This window comes from Amblyomma maculatum, chromosome 4 (assembly GCF_055883805.1).
Source record: "Amblyomma maculatum isolate TAMU_Amacu chromosome 4, ASM5588380v1, whole genome shotgun sequence".
Taxonomy (NCBI): domain Eukaryota; kingdom Metazoa; phylum Arthropoda; class Arachnida; order Ixodida; family Ixodidae; genus Amblyomma; species Amblyomma maculatum.
In genome coordinates, this window is record NC_139347.1 from 183,580,061 (window position 1) to 183,594,054 (window position 13,994).

General features: G+C 43.2%; 2 protein-coding genes across 2 annotated transcripts in view; both read left to right on the forward strand.

The window, feature by feature from the left end:
* LOC146193801 (gamma-interferon-inducible lysosomal thiol reductase-like) overlaps positions 1-2,377 on the forward strand; it is a 28,292-nt gene extending 25,915 nt beyond the window's left edge. The window contains exon 4 of the mRNA XM_084600609.1: positions 1,923-2,377. Within this exon, the coding sequence (XP_084456735.1) occupies positions 1,923-2,377 (455 nt within the window). The remainder of the gene's footprint in view (positions 1-1,922) is intronic.
* A 2,713-nt stretch (positions 2,378-5,090) lies between these two features.
* LOC146193802 (gamma-interferon-inducible lysosomal thiol reductase-like) lies at positions 5,091-5,957 on the forward strand. Its single transcript, XM_084600129.1, has one exon. It carries the CDS (start codon positions 5,137-5,139, stop codon positions 5,842-5,844), a length of 708 nt encoding a protein of 235 aa, XP_084456255.1. The 5' UTR covers positions 5,091-5,136; the 3' UTR covers positions 5,845-5,957.
* Positions 5,958-13,994: the final 8,037 nt, after the last annotated feature.

Sequence of the window (13,994 nt, forward strand, 5' to 3'; positions counted from 1 at the left end):
CCCTGGACCGTCAGTGATGGTTCCGGCTTGAAAATGGCCTCGATGCTCCCAGGAGAGGATGGGGATGTCGTACGCCGCACCTCCAACCAAATGTTACGAAGCGGCAAGCCGATGAAGACAGGAGACAGAACATGACCGATGGCGATGGTAGATGACGTTTAATGAATGTTCGCGGCGGGCCTAGCGCGAGCGCTCCTGCCCACGCCACTGCCCGCTTCTTCTTCCTTGTCGTCCGTAACCATATTAATAGTTTTGTTTGTAATTTGCATTACACTCTCAATTTTCTTCTTCCATTTATAATTTGAATAATTAAGAACTCTTTTGTTGGAAAATGCGGTTTATGTATATGCGTTTGGTGTTCGTTCTAAGGCTGTTTGTCTTCTGTTATTTTTATCTGTATCCATCCTTCGGTTCCTAGCAGAATGTGTTCTGCAACTTCTCTGTTTGCTTCGTCTGGCAAGCTGTCTCGACATTATCCACGACGTGGCTGGCATATTTGCTGCAGCCTATTTTCTGCTTCTGTTGTTCACCAGCACCAGCGGAGACCTTTTGATCCTGCGCTTGAGCCCGACTGTCGGAGGGGCGAGGGTCTCGCCGGAGGGTCCTGAAGACCTCCTACTACGCTCTGCTCAGGGGAGGGCTCCGTGCTCCTTTGTTGAGCATGAGTGCTTTGGGCATGCCCGCTATGCTCGCCTTTAGGTGCAACACTATGGCGTGGAGCTTTCAGCCACTTATGCCGAACGGCTATGCTGTTATGAGGCACTGTGTTCACTTGCCTGAGGAATACATGAATACGTTGTGGAGGTCTGAATCACTTCCGCGTGACGGATTTGCCTTATTGCGGCAGAGTCATACCGACACCACGCACCTTTCTTCACCAAGGCTTGAGACCAAGAGATCGACAAAGGCTCTTATTGGGCATGCCCTTTACAGCGCATCTGCTGTCTTCCTCTTTCTTATGCAGCACTGGACTATTTTCTGATATCAGCTGTATTGCATAACATTTTTCTTCTGTCTTTTTCTTTTCTGTTTTCTTTTCCTTTTAAATCTGTCATTTGGTATTTACTAATGTAATTACTATTACTTTTCTTTTCTCTGTCCACCTCTTTGTGGCCAACTTTTATGTATACATTTATCCGCATTTTCCATTTTCTTGTTCCCTAATTATTTTCCATAGACCGGTATATTATATTTTCAGATTTCAGAATTCAGTTTCTTTCTTTTTTTGTGTGTACGTAATGTACAGCTTTCTACCAACCGATTCGGACAGAATTTTATTCTATAATTTCATAGTAATGGACGTCTTTTCAAGCTGTCAAGGATTTTATGCGTGTTGTTTTCTGTTTCTTTGTGCCTCCATTAGTTTCGTATTCGCGACGTTTTTCAATACTATTTTTTCTCATTTCATTGCAGACTTTGGTGACCGCTCTATATACATATATTAATTTTTTCTAGGCTGAAGTGTGTTTCGCATATTCACTTTAATGTTATATTTTTTGCGAATTGGCTAATCCTTAATGCACAATTTTTATATTTCTGGTCTCTCTTCTTTTGCAGTGTCTGGCTACCCACGGACATTTTCTTCTCTGCTTCCTTCTTTCCTGGACTTCTTTATCTTTTTGTGCTTTTCTTTCGCTTTTTCTTTCTCCTTTTTCCATATCATATATCTATCTATTGTAACAAGGCAGTTGTGATCTTTGTTTCCTTTTGTATCTTTAATGTACATTTTTCACATTTTTATGTCCATGTTTTTTTTTTCATCTAAATTATTTTTTTATTTTGGGCGTTTAGCTCCTTGTCTTTTATCTTAAATTGGATTAAGCCTGGCAAAGCTTTGCTGGTCCGGGCTCCGTATCTCTTTCTTTTACATTTTTTTCGTCATATTCTGAGAGGAATAATAAATAGTAAAAAAAAAGGTAAAGGCAATGCCGACATGAAAGTCGTCAACGGCACGGTAGTCTTCAACTGCCAGCATGGACCAGACGAGTGCTACGTCAACGAGGTGCAGACATGCGCAGTGAAGTACGTGCACCCCACGAGGAAGCTCCTGGATTTCATCGCCTGCATGTTGAGCCACGACGATCCGACCAAAGCAAGCGAGGCCTGCTCGCAGAAAGTGGGCACTGACTGGGGTGTCTTGAACCATTGCAGCACTGGACCCGAAGGCACACAGCTTCTCTACGAAATGGGCAAGAGAACACGTGAACATCAGCCACATATTGAGTACGTACCTTGGATCGAAGTCAACGGAGTGCACAATCGCACAATTCAAGAACAGGCTCAGGGTAACCTCTTCGGCTTTGCATGCGAACTACTGGAACCCTACCAACCAAGGATTTGCAAGAAACCGAGTCCATATTGCTTTTCTGGACAGTGAGTGCTATGATAACGTGTATATAAAAGATAATCGTACAACCACTGTTATTACAAAATGGTTTGTTTCCACTAACTCGTCTAAGCAGTTTCGGTATTAAAATAGTCGTTGCGCTTTAATATATATACTAAGACACAATATTTGTGCGCCATTACAATTTTTGTTATATGACAAACAAGCTTCAGCCTGCATGAAACACTTGAAAAATCCCTATATTTCCTGTATAGCGGCTGACATTTGGCATCTTTGAACTACTGTCTTGTACAGGTAAGCAAATAAAATCCTGTTGCCAATACTGATGCTTCTATATTTCTTCGGCAACCCGGCCATTCTTCTATGGCATATCTAAAGCAATGAATCACATCACAGAGAAGTGAAGTTCATGTGCCCTTGTGGTTTACAATATTGCAATCCAGAAACTGGAGAATTGAATGACATCGCTTGGTATAAGCACGAGAAATGCACGATATGGAGTACTCGCAAAACGTGGCGACATGCAACATAATGATTTCATTCTGTATAGGTATTTCTCAACTAATAGTCTCTCCGCCTTTCTTCTTAGTTTATTCTTTTCAGATGGCACACTGGTCAAAACCAGAATCCCCACAAAAAATACACAGAACTCAGCAGTTCTATTACAGCTGTTACTTTCCTGCTACGTTTTCAATGGTGTGAAGTTTGATATGTTGTCAGCGATTTCAGTGTGGCTATTACCCCGAATATGAAGTATCGAAAACATGTGCACTTTCCTATATGATAAGGCTTACTGCATAAGCCTTCAGTTCGAGTTTATGAAGGCCTTCATAAATGAGAAAGAAGCTGACAACCCTATATATCAGCAAGAAAAGGTGCCAAAACTGAGGGCTATTATTCTTTAAGTTGAAGCCACTGTTAATCGCTCATATATAACTTTCACGGTATCAGCATTGTTTTTCAAAACAGACGTTGGAGGCTAGGAGGCCCCCTTGATATTGCTTGTAAAGTACCGTGATCAGAAACATCGACTTGTATGAACCTTAATAGGGTATGGACAAATTTGAAGTGTGTGCGCACATAAGAAATTTTTACTTGAAAATTAGGTTCCTCTCTATGATCTGGCGACAAAACTGGCATTAGATAATTGCGCGCTGTTCGATACACTGAACGCAAAGGTAAAGCCGATAGATTATTTTTTACTCCTTTTTATTACGTTATGACAAATAATTTAGATTCTTCTCACAAGGGGGTAAGTGTAAAAAAAACAATAAAAAGCAATCACCCATTTGTATGTAGAGGTCATGATGTCTCATTAAACAATTTTCTCATTATTGTAGACAGTCTGCGGTACACCGCCCTCAGTCGAGTTTATCAGTAGTCAGATGAGTGTGTTTGCTGGCCCAACTCAGCATTTCTGGCAGTGTGCTTGCGGAGGTTGGGCCCGGAGCTGATGTGCAATTATTCCATATACCGTGGAGATATTTAGGTAACGATTGTGGGCATATATTACCGCTACCTTTGAAGACATGACGCGATAGCTCTAATAGCTGCCGTCGGCGGCTCCCTGTGCGGTTCCTCGTTCCCGTATATGTATTATCTGCACAAGTAATTACAAGTACCTCAACTTTTCCTTCTTCTATCTCGCAAATTCCTATTAGCGCGGAGTCCTAACCTGCAGTCCACTAATCGACCTAGACGTAAATGCCCGCTTTACCCCAGCCTTACAAATTGGCCTGCGTGACCTAGGATTAAACGTGCTCGACTCGGCGTTCAGCAGCCCTAAAAAGTTGATTTCTATCCCACTCTTCCACCCAAATGAGCTACCACAGTTGGCAGCTGCTCCCAATTTTGCGACAGATTGTTATATCATTACAACTTGCCACGGTGCGAACGCAAGGCGCACGTTTACTTTGCGAGGCCAGTGCGCGTTAAAGAACCCTAAGTGGCCGAAATTTCTGAAGTCCTCCCCTATCTCTCATAGCTTGATTCGCTCTGAGACGTTACCCGCCAACAACCAAAATGACCGTTAGATCTTTACGTTACCCGCCCATTGCCAAATCAGCACCCGGCCATGTCACCTGCCAACTACCACACTCCAGAGCCGTGCCTGTGGTTTTTATCGCAACACAGACACCGTGTTTTATGCAAATCGGGGCCTTTAATGCAGTCGCGATAAATATTTATTGCATTTGGTGAACAAATTGTTGGTTAAAATATTTATTTAATGAGTGAATATTTCGTGGCAAGAGAGAATGCAAGTCGCCTCTTTGAGAAGTAGAACGCTGTAGGTTAAAGCTTATTTAAGTTTTGACATCCCCCTGGCAGCAATCTTCTGGTGAAACTGTGTTGCTAAACGTTGCCTTCACTCCATCGCCTCATAGTGGAAATGAAGAGACATATTATATATCCTGTAAACAACACGTGTAGCAAGAAGGGTCGAAAAGGAAATCCTGAAGCAAAGGAAGGGCAAATCACACTCTAACTTGTAGTCCCAATAATTGATTAGACAGCGTATCAGGTCCGATGTCGCTCGATGGTGGTCAAAGTACATGACCGTAGAAATTATCACCAAACAAAATACTTGAGGTCGGAGCTTCGGACTATCGATGCGCTCTCCTTCAGATAACATTTGTTCAAGGTGGCCGCCGGCAGATAACGAGCCTCTTGTCCCTCAAGGCCGCTAAGCACCCTCTGAGCCCAAGGCAATGCAACGATTGTGAGATCATACGGTCTGATCCGTTCGAGCTCGCGACGCCGGTGTTGGCGCACAGCAGTCGACAGGAGCTATGAAAGTCGTTGATGTTTTTCGAGGACGGTATGTCGCTCTAAGCTTGTTCGCCATAGTGACGCACCTGTGGTTACCAGTAGTAGGGACATCCATCAACGTCACTCTCTATTACGAAGGGCTTTGTCCTGACTCCCATGAATTTATTCTCAATCAGCTATGGCCAACATACGCGAATCTCGAAGAGTACCTACAGCTGGATCTTCTACCATTTGGCAATGCAGATATGAAGGTATCCAACGGCACCGTCACCTTTCAATGTCAGCACGGCCCTGATGAGTGCTACGTCAATGAGGTACAGACATGCGCTGTCAAGTATGTGCATTCTACGAGGAAGCTCCTGGACTTCATCGCATGTATGCTTCGGCAAGACGACCCCACAAAGGCAGGCGAGCCCTGTGCACAGAAGGTCAGCACAGATTGGCTTGTCCTCGAGAAGTGCAGCAAGGGTCCTGAGGGGACGCAGCTTCTCTACGAGATGGGCAAGAGGACGCGAGGACACCAGCCTCCCATCGAGTATGTGCCCTATGTTGAAATCAATGGCTTCCACAATGAAACTATGCAAAGCGAGGTGCAGAGCGACTTGTTTCACTTTGTCTGTAAGCTACTAGAGCCCGAACCACCCAGAGTGTGCAAAAGGTCCTCCGGTGGGCGCTGTTTTACAAACCTTGTTCATCATCGTGTTTTCAACCAAGCCTATATTCAGTAGGACCCATAGGGCTGAAATGACATTCGCTATTAGCGCGCTGAAGATGCTTGTTCGTTATGCCTACAATCCCACTAATGATGTATTAGCAAAATAAATTTCTATTTTCAAAGTTATTGAGTTCATGCTTTGCTAGTGGGGCTATACAAGTGACCACAATGGAGCCTATGCATTCCGAACAGTGCCTGCGCTATACGGTATCAAAGAAGGTCAAAGAAGCCCAGGTAGCGTAAATTATCGTCTAATTATAACTGCTGTCAGCACTTAGTGCACATAAGGCGCGTACAATGTGTTCATTTCAGAAACCTTAATCATGTTAAGGTAATACCTGCGACGGACCATGTGTGCGCTCCGGGTCCGTTTACAGAGATCAATTGAATCAGAAAAGTATACGAGACTCCCGCACCCGAAAAGCAATATGCAAACATTTCCCGAGACAACCTAGATGTCCTACTGTAAACAAAGTTATCTAGACTGAAAACTACATTTAAGCTACAAATTAGTGCCTTTAGTATATTTATAATTCATGCAATTGTCTGGTTCCGGTCTCTTAACCATCCATGATCACTGCTTCAGCGACGCGTCTCGGAATACAAGATGCCTATCGATTACAAACTCACAAAAAGCGTGGGAATTCTTAGCGATCATCTTAGACTTCTTACTTGCGGAACAGTACCCACAAGCGCCCTGCGATGGCCACTTCCCCTCTCTCCAAGGCTGCGTGCGTGCATCATCAAAGTCAAGGGCAGATATCAGCCACATGCTTCATCTGCAGCGTAAGTACAGGACATAAGGTAACCGCAATTCGATATAGTGATAGCAGCTTTTTCTATAAGCGCGCTTGCATGAAAGAAACACGATGAGATAGCGCAGGCAAAGAATGACCATTTTAACTTTCATGGTGAGCGGAATCGCATCAGATAATGACTTTTATATTGAGGAGTTCTCGGAATTAATATACTTATAGTATGATTACGGAAAATTGTGCATTGAAACGTGTTAATTTTTTGGATGACATTCCACAAAACGTGATAACCTGGAGTCTTCTCCTACGACGGCTGTACAAAGCCCAGGAGCACTTGGATAATAAAGACATCTACATGCCATACCGCTGCAACCGAAGCCTTCATGAGGCCAAATAGCATTTATTGTACTACAGCCCGCTATGCTGCATTTTAATACAGTAGAACGTCGAGCTAGTCGGTGAGACATGATGAAACACGCAGCAGAATAGGTGTCAAGACATAGAGAGGCGCGCGCGCACACACACACACACACACACACACACACACACACACACACACACACACACACACACACACACACACACACACACACACACACACACACACACACACACACACACACACACACACACACACACACACACACACACACACACACACACACACACACACACACACACACACACACACACACACACACACACACACACACACACACACACACACACACACACACACACACACACACACACACACACACACACACACACACACACACACACACACACACACACACACACACACACACACACACACACACACACACACACACACACATATATATATATATATATATATATATCAGCAGCATCGTCCTTGTTTATGTGTGTGTCTGTGCGCCTCTTCCATGCGTTGTCAGCTATTTTGCTTCGTTTTCACGTGCTGCATTTTACGCATGAAGCAACACAGTTAAGTTGTTAAACGTGCTAGCACCAGTATGCGATGAGTTCTACTGCCTTTTTTTTGCAATACAGCCAGCCCAGCACACATACTAATGTCCACTCTTCTCTTTTGCCGGGTGCCGATATATTTCTCGCCTTTAAGCATGCAAGTCACAACGCATTGCGCAGTTAAGGAACGGCTAGAAAAACCGTGAAAAAAACTACAGGCTTTAATGTGCGAGTTGTTTCGTGAGGCTGACCAATGCCACAAAATTCCTGAACCACTCGGCTATCGGCACTTCTTTCTCTTTATTGTTGCGTATATCACAAAATATGAATCCAAATATATCTAGCCGTGGAAGGAATGAGTTGTCAAAGAGAACTTTTTATTTACGTTGCCTTGTGCTATGAAGCCATTCTGCTGCTTGATTATTTAGTTGATTCCCAAATTTACTGCCAATGCTTCTTTCATATTCTCTCTAATAGGTCATGTGCCAACATCTCCGCGGCGCACGGCCATTCTGCTATTGTGCACTATGCAGGCCAAAAGAGTTTGGGAAAATGTAGAGCACACCATCCTTGTTTTTGATCCATTGGTGTCCTATGCAGTCGAGGTCAAGAAGAAAATGCTTCTTTCAAGTCTTTTAGGAGATGTCCAAGGAAAAATAACCTGCTTAGACGTTTAAGGAAGCGTGTTCGATTGTATGAAGAGATGTGTTTGCCGCCATAGATTGCAGTCAGCAAATAACTCCTAAATAAGTCATTTTTTTTTTCAAATTTTACTGAAGGTACAAAATCATCTTTAAGAATCATGTGCCAAGTACAGAAATTAGTAATATATATTGAGCAACGTTCTAATTAAATAATGAGCCCTATGCTAAACAGTCTTCAATATGTTTGTGCCTGGAAAGTAGTTACGGCTATATGTTAAGGTACGTTATATGGAACCTTGTCAACTAGGCTTACTTGCAGGTGTTCAGCCTGCAAGCGGTTTCTTCAAATTGAAAACGTGCCGGGCGCCTCTACTACGCGGGCAATAAAACCTTCTTGTAACCGACAGTTCGCACATAATTCCTGCTACGTTCTGCGTCTGATGGTTCAGTTCTCTTCTGCAGAGAGCAAGTCAATTGCAATGGTCCTATCAGGCTACGATGTTTTTTTCATGATCAATAACACTTGAGTATAATGCATGTTAGCAAACCCAGTGTTGCAGCTCATTAGCCCTATAAGAGCGCCTAAATGACGTCATATCACATGTATCAGCAAAATAGAAAAAAGCTTTAAAAAAATGCAGTGTCCTTTCCCACTGAAATTAACTTGGAGCTGTTGTCTGTTGTATCGCATAGTCTGCTGTGGTTATATTCTTCAAAGTCAGTTGGTTAGTAATGATTTATTCTTTAATTAGTGGCTTGAGAATGAAAGTATTCATTAAGAATAATTTGTTGATCGTTTGATAAAAGGCCAGTTTTCAAGAAAGCGCTTTGCCGAAATATTATTAGTGCTACGAGCGCGCTACACTGATTCTCAGATGGGTTTACTCGGTTTGAGCCCTCTGTAGAACAGTCGAATAAATCCGGGATCCCTGAGAACAGCATTCGTCCTTTTTGGAAATCTAACGGCGAATTTTATATGTGGAAAACTATTTCGCTAGGGAAGCGCGCTACATCCTTCGAGCAGATTTCAAACGAGCCTTTCAAATGCGCGAGGAACAGCAGCTCGACCCATTTCGGCTTCTTCAGCTTGTCGTTTTGTGAACGCGCTACTTTATCCTCAATTCATTTACCCTGAATACCAGACACCGCAGGATTGCGCAGAACCGCGCAGACCACGAAAACCTTTTGAGCTGCGGCGGTGATTGGCTCCTCGAAAGCAGGCGGGGTGAAAACAAATTAAAGAATATTTTAACCCAGTCTTCATTTCGAGCCCCGAAATAAGAGAAAAGGGAAAGAAATGTGTGTGACTTGGGAGGGGGGGGGGGGAGAATTCAGCCAAATTTGCATCTGTGGGACTGTTCATGGTTTCTTTGTTTCTGGCGAGAAGCAACGCTTTTATATTCCTAATTTCAAAACATTGCTAGTTGTCCAACATTAGCTGAACATAGCTACAAAGCGTAATTAGTAAGGCTCAATTATACTTGACATGAGCTATACAAAGACGTGTTTTGTGTGTTACTCTGCTTGACTCGAAGGTAAGGCATTTAGGCTGAGCTGAAGATCAAATTGGCGCAGCCTGTTTGACCATTTGCACTGGACGTTTGTGTGCTTTCACTGAGTAGAGTTACCAAGGTGATATTCAGGCAGCTTCATTTAATGGCCTTCAAAAGAAAGCGTCCCGAGTCCCTCTGCTGGCTCGAGTCTCTTTCACACTGCAGTCGCAAATCCCCAGAGAGGAGATCGCTTAAGAGAAAACTGGATTTTGATCTCCAAGGCGCGTCTGGGAACGACGAGAAGCACTGGTATCACAAGGGAGCAAAACAATCTAAGCAATCAATATCAAGCGGTAGCCAGGTCCAAAAATTTCAGTCAGCTGGTTTTCTAAATGGTCTGCTATTTTTGCAAGTAGTGTTCGCTTCTGAAGCCATTAATTAAAACGTGAGGTAATTTATTTTTATAAACTTTGGAGCACGAGCAAATACCGGAGACTAGTCATTATTAATATAAACAGCGCGAACACGAAGACAAGGGACAAGGAAGAAGAAAGCTACAGTAAAAGCGCTGACTCACAACTAAGCGTAAGCCCAAGCCCTTTACTCCAACGCCCAGAAGAACAAGAAAACGAAACAGTCACGCGAAATAACCCCTGGGTTCACCTGCTGCATAAAAAATTACTTTAAAAAATCACTTAAAAAAGGCACCTCTTTGCTTGAAAGAGGTGAAACCCAGGGATTGTTTCACGTGACTGTTTCGTTTTCTTCATGTTTGTTTTTCTGGGCCTTGGAGTAAAGGGCTTAGGCTTAGTTGTGAGACAGCGCTTGTACTGTGGCTTTCCTGTTGCTTCTCCCTTGTCGTCGTGTTCGCGCTGTTTATATTAATAATGAATAAGTACCAACTCGCCGAACAAAGTATCTTGGTAAAACTAGGCCAGACGAGTCTCAGTAGCCCACATTGATTATTTGATTTCCCTTGGCGGGGACACAATATTTTAATATGTTGGCTACAGTAAGCTGGTGCACACAGTATACATGTTGCTATTCTCCTTAAACATCTGAATACATGTACACGATACATGCGCAGCCATTCTGCACGCGAATAAATCTGAAAAGCCGTAGACTTGAGTAGTTGTGCACGTTACTCAACCACACCCTCCGGAAAGGTAATATAAGCTAGGTGAATGAGAGAAAAACAGGAATGACGAGAACCATTGTTTGCGTTTCTATCAGGAATGCAGATGGTGAAAACGCAAACTCAAAAAACGTTTTTCTTTTAGAAGACTTATAATATGGGCTCGAAAAATTGGCCACGCCTGCTCGAAATTGGGTTTTTAATCCTTACCTCGATTATCAACAACCGGGAATAGAGAGCGCTTAAATGTCTGCAGACCTTCGAATGAGGGGGCGATACGTTGTCTGTGACTATCCAGATGAAATGTGCCATCGTTCCACTGCAAATTTATCTCCTCTTCAAGAAATACCCCGATGTGTGTTGCAGGCGAAAGAACCAAAAACACAATGGGTTGTGTTTTTAGTGCCTCAGCACCGCGCAGCAAGGCTGAACACATTCAATAAACTCGTGGATTCCATGACCTTGATCATCCAGGAAAAAAATGTCGGCAAGGCGCTTCGAACCCTCACGCTTCGCAAAACAGGTCAGCATCACTCTCCACTGCACGAGAGCGCTATGCTATGAGCGCTACACGATATTTGTTACACGCGGATTTGTGCAGTAAGGGCAATACAGACCCTTTGGGAGCCCCAATGGTTGCTGAGCAGCCCCATCTTACAGAAAAGACAACTACGAGACCAGCAACGATAAACACCAGGTCGATAGCGGAAGCCATTTTAGGTGAAAGCCACTTTCCTCGGCAATGTCTTCATGCTCAAGTATCATTCGCCTGAAATGAATTTTGGGTGGAACAAAAGGTTGAACGTTGCAGTCCAGCATGCGCATCGTTCCTCAGGCTGGAGTCAAATAAATAAAATTATACGGCTTCTAGTCAGCTTCAGTAACTGCAAGGTATTGCCCCATTCACAACAAAATCTTTCTTTTGAAGTAATTACAGAACGCGTCGATAGAGAATTGCGTATTTAACAGGCGGAAGTTAACAGAAGATGCAAAATGTTGTTCTCAAGGAGCCATGTATTCGCAGGTAAAGCGCCTTATTAAACATTACTGCCAACCAACTCGCACGCAGAGGTATACCAATGTGTATATGTTCCGTATGTGCAGAATGTAAAGATTTCCCCGCATAGGTAGTCACTGTATCGCAGTAACGCGACGTCCAAACATCACTGATCACACATATACCGGGCCACCTTTTTGGTATTTACAGGTTTCTATTTCAAAAAATAATGAGAGATGCCTCGGCGCTGCCCCTGCATGCGTGTTGTAACGCAGGGAGGACTTATGTATTTTAAAGAAATTGACTATTGGAAGATTAATAATATAATTTACTGTTTCAGCTTTTATTAAGGGCGATATTATTTTATGAAACTGAAGTCAGTCCACGTCCAAACAAACTCACTTTTTAAATTGGTCTTATTCGACAATTTGACTCGGAATATTGAACGTTGAAAATACCTACCTGAATGAGTTGGCCTTCACGCATTGCCCTTCATAAAATGGCGTCACCACGCGCTCCATTGCAGCAGAAATAATGATAACATCTTCATCAGCAAATAAGAAAAGAAGATGTGTGTTTGATGCATACAAATCGGAAGCGAGCGACCTTTGGTGTTGACGACCATCAGTTTCGTACTGCGATCACTTCCTTAGGATAAACAACTAAAACGCTCATTGCGCAATTGTAGTTAGTCAGTTGTCTAAAACTTTACCTCTGTAATGTACTTATGCATGCGTTTTTGTTTTCGAATCATTTGCTCTGAGAGTACCGAGGTATCTTTCATTGGTTTTTAATTACAAATCTCTGAACACCAGAAAGAATCACTAGGTTTATAGCGCGTGCCACAAGTCGATGACTTTGAGGAATGATACCTTGGCTCCAGTTAAATATCATCCGTCTAAGAGGAGTGTGCACCCCCTATGAAGGATAAAAATGAAAGGAATATATTTCGTTACAATTGTTCCCAATTTCTCGTAGAATCCCCTGGTTCCTAGTAGCGATGTGTCAACTAGGAGCTGTGTAAACTTTAGGCTGCAGCTCTGTACGTACGCGCTGCGGTGGTGTAGAGGTCAAGGCGCTTGAGTACTGTGCCCAAGTATGCAGGATCGAGTCCCGGCCGCGGCTGCCGCTTTTCGATGTCGGCGAAAAACAAGGCTCTCGCGTGCTGTGCATTCTCAGTGCATATTAAAGAACCCCAGGTGTACTAAATTTCCAAAGCCCCCTACGGCGGCGTCTCTCACGGTATGAGTCGCTTTGGAACGTTAAACCCCATGAACCAAACCAAGCCTCCTGCACGTGATGCCCCTTTTAATTTTTTGAGCGTACCGATTGGAGTGCGTACAAAAACAAAGCAGTGCCAATCATCTGTTAAATTTATTGGTCGCATAAGAGCCCTATTTCACCCTATCTTTTACGTAAAACGATATAGCTCATTTGGTCTAAGAACCGTTACCGACCGTACTCGTTTCGGCTCTGATGTTGTCGGGAGTTGTCGAATTAGGCGTTCGGCACATGGCAGAAAAAAAAGGCCCATACTTGATCGACAAGGACTGAGTAATAGATGGGTAGTGTGAAGGATGGTTAAATGGAAGGTGAAACGATTTTCAAATTGGATGAAATACAGCGATTTGAAATGAGGGGTTTTGTTAATAATGTGGGTCAACTAGTTCTGAATTCTTTCGGTAAGGAAAGGTTGTAGTTTAGGGCAACAGCACAGCAACGAATATACTTAAAATTTCCGTCCTCCAGAAACGAGCTCTCCGTGCAGTTGGAAATGTGTTAGCCTTGAAACACACAGCACTACTTTTTCGTACACACAGGATCATTAAGGCGCAAGATATATATGCGCAAAAATTACTTCGCACTTATAAACGGCCCATTAAAGGTACCTTACTGCAGATGAAGAAAGCGTGGTGTGACATGGTCCACAGAGCCACGAAGGGTCGGACACGACTGAACGACTGAACTGAACTGAACGGACTTATTTTTAGATTTAACCCAACTAACAAAACATTCCAGTAACTATTGTTTTCGTAATCCATCAACTTGGATGGTTCGGTCAACACGAACTAATTATGGTAAAATGACGACACTACATATGTTACTAATGCTACTAAATCACTATGATGCGCTTCAGGTTGATAAAGTACAACTATCGCGAAAGGGTATTGCTGAACTGTTTATATAG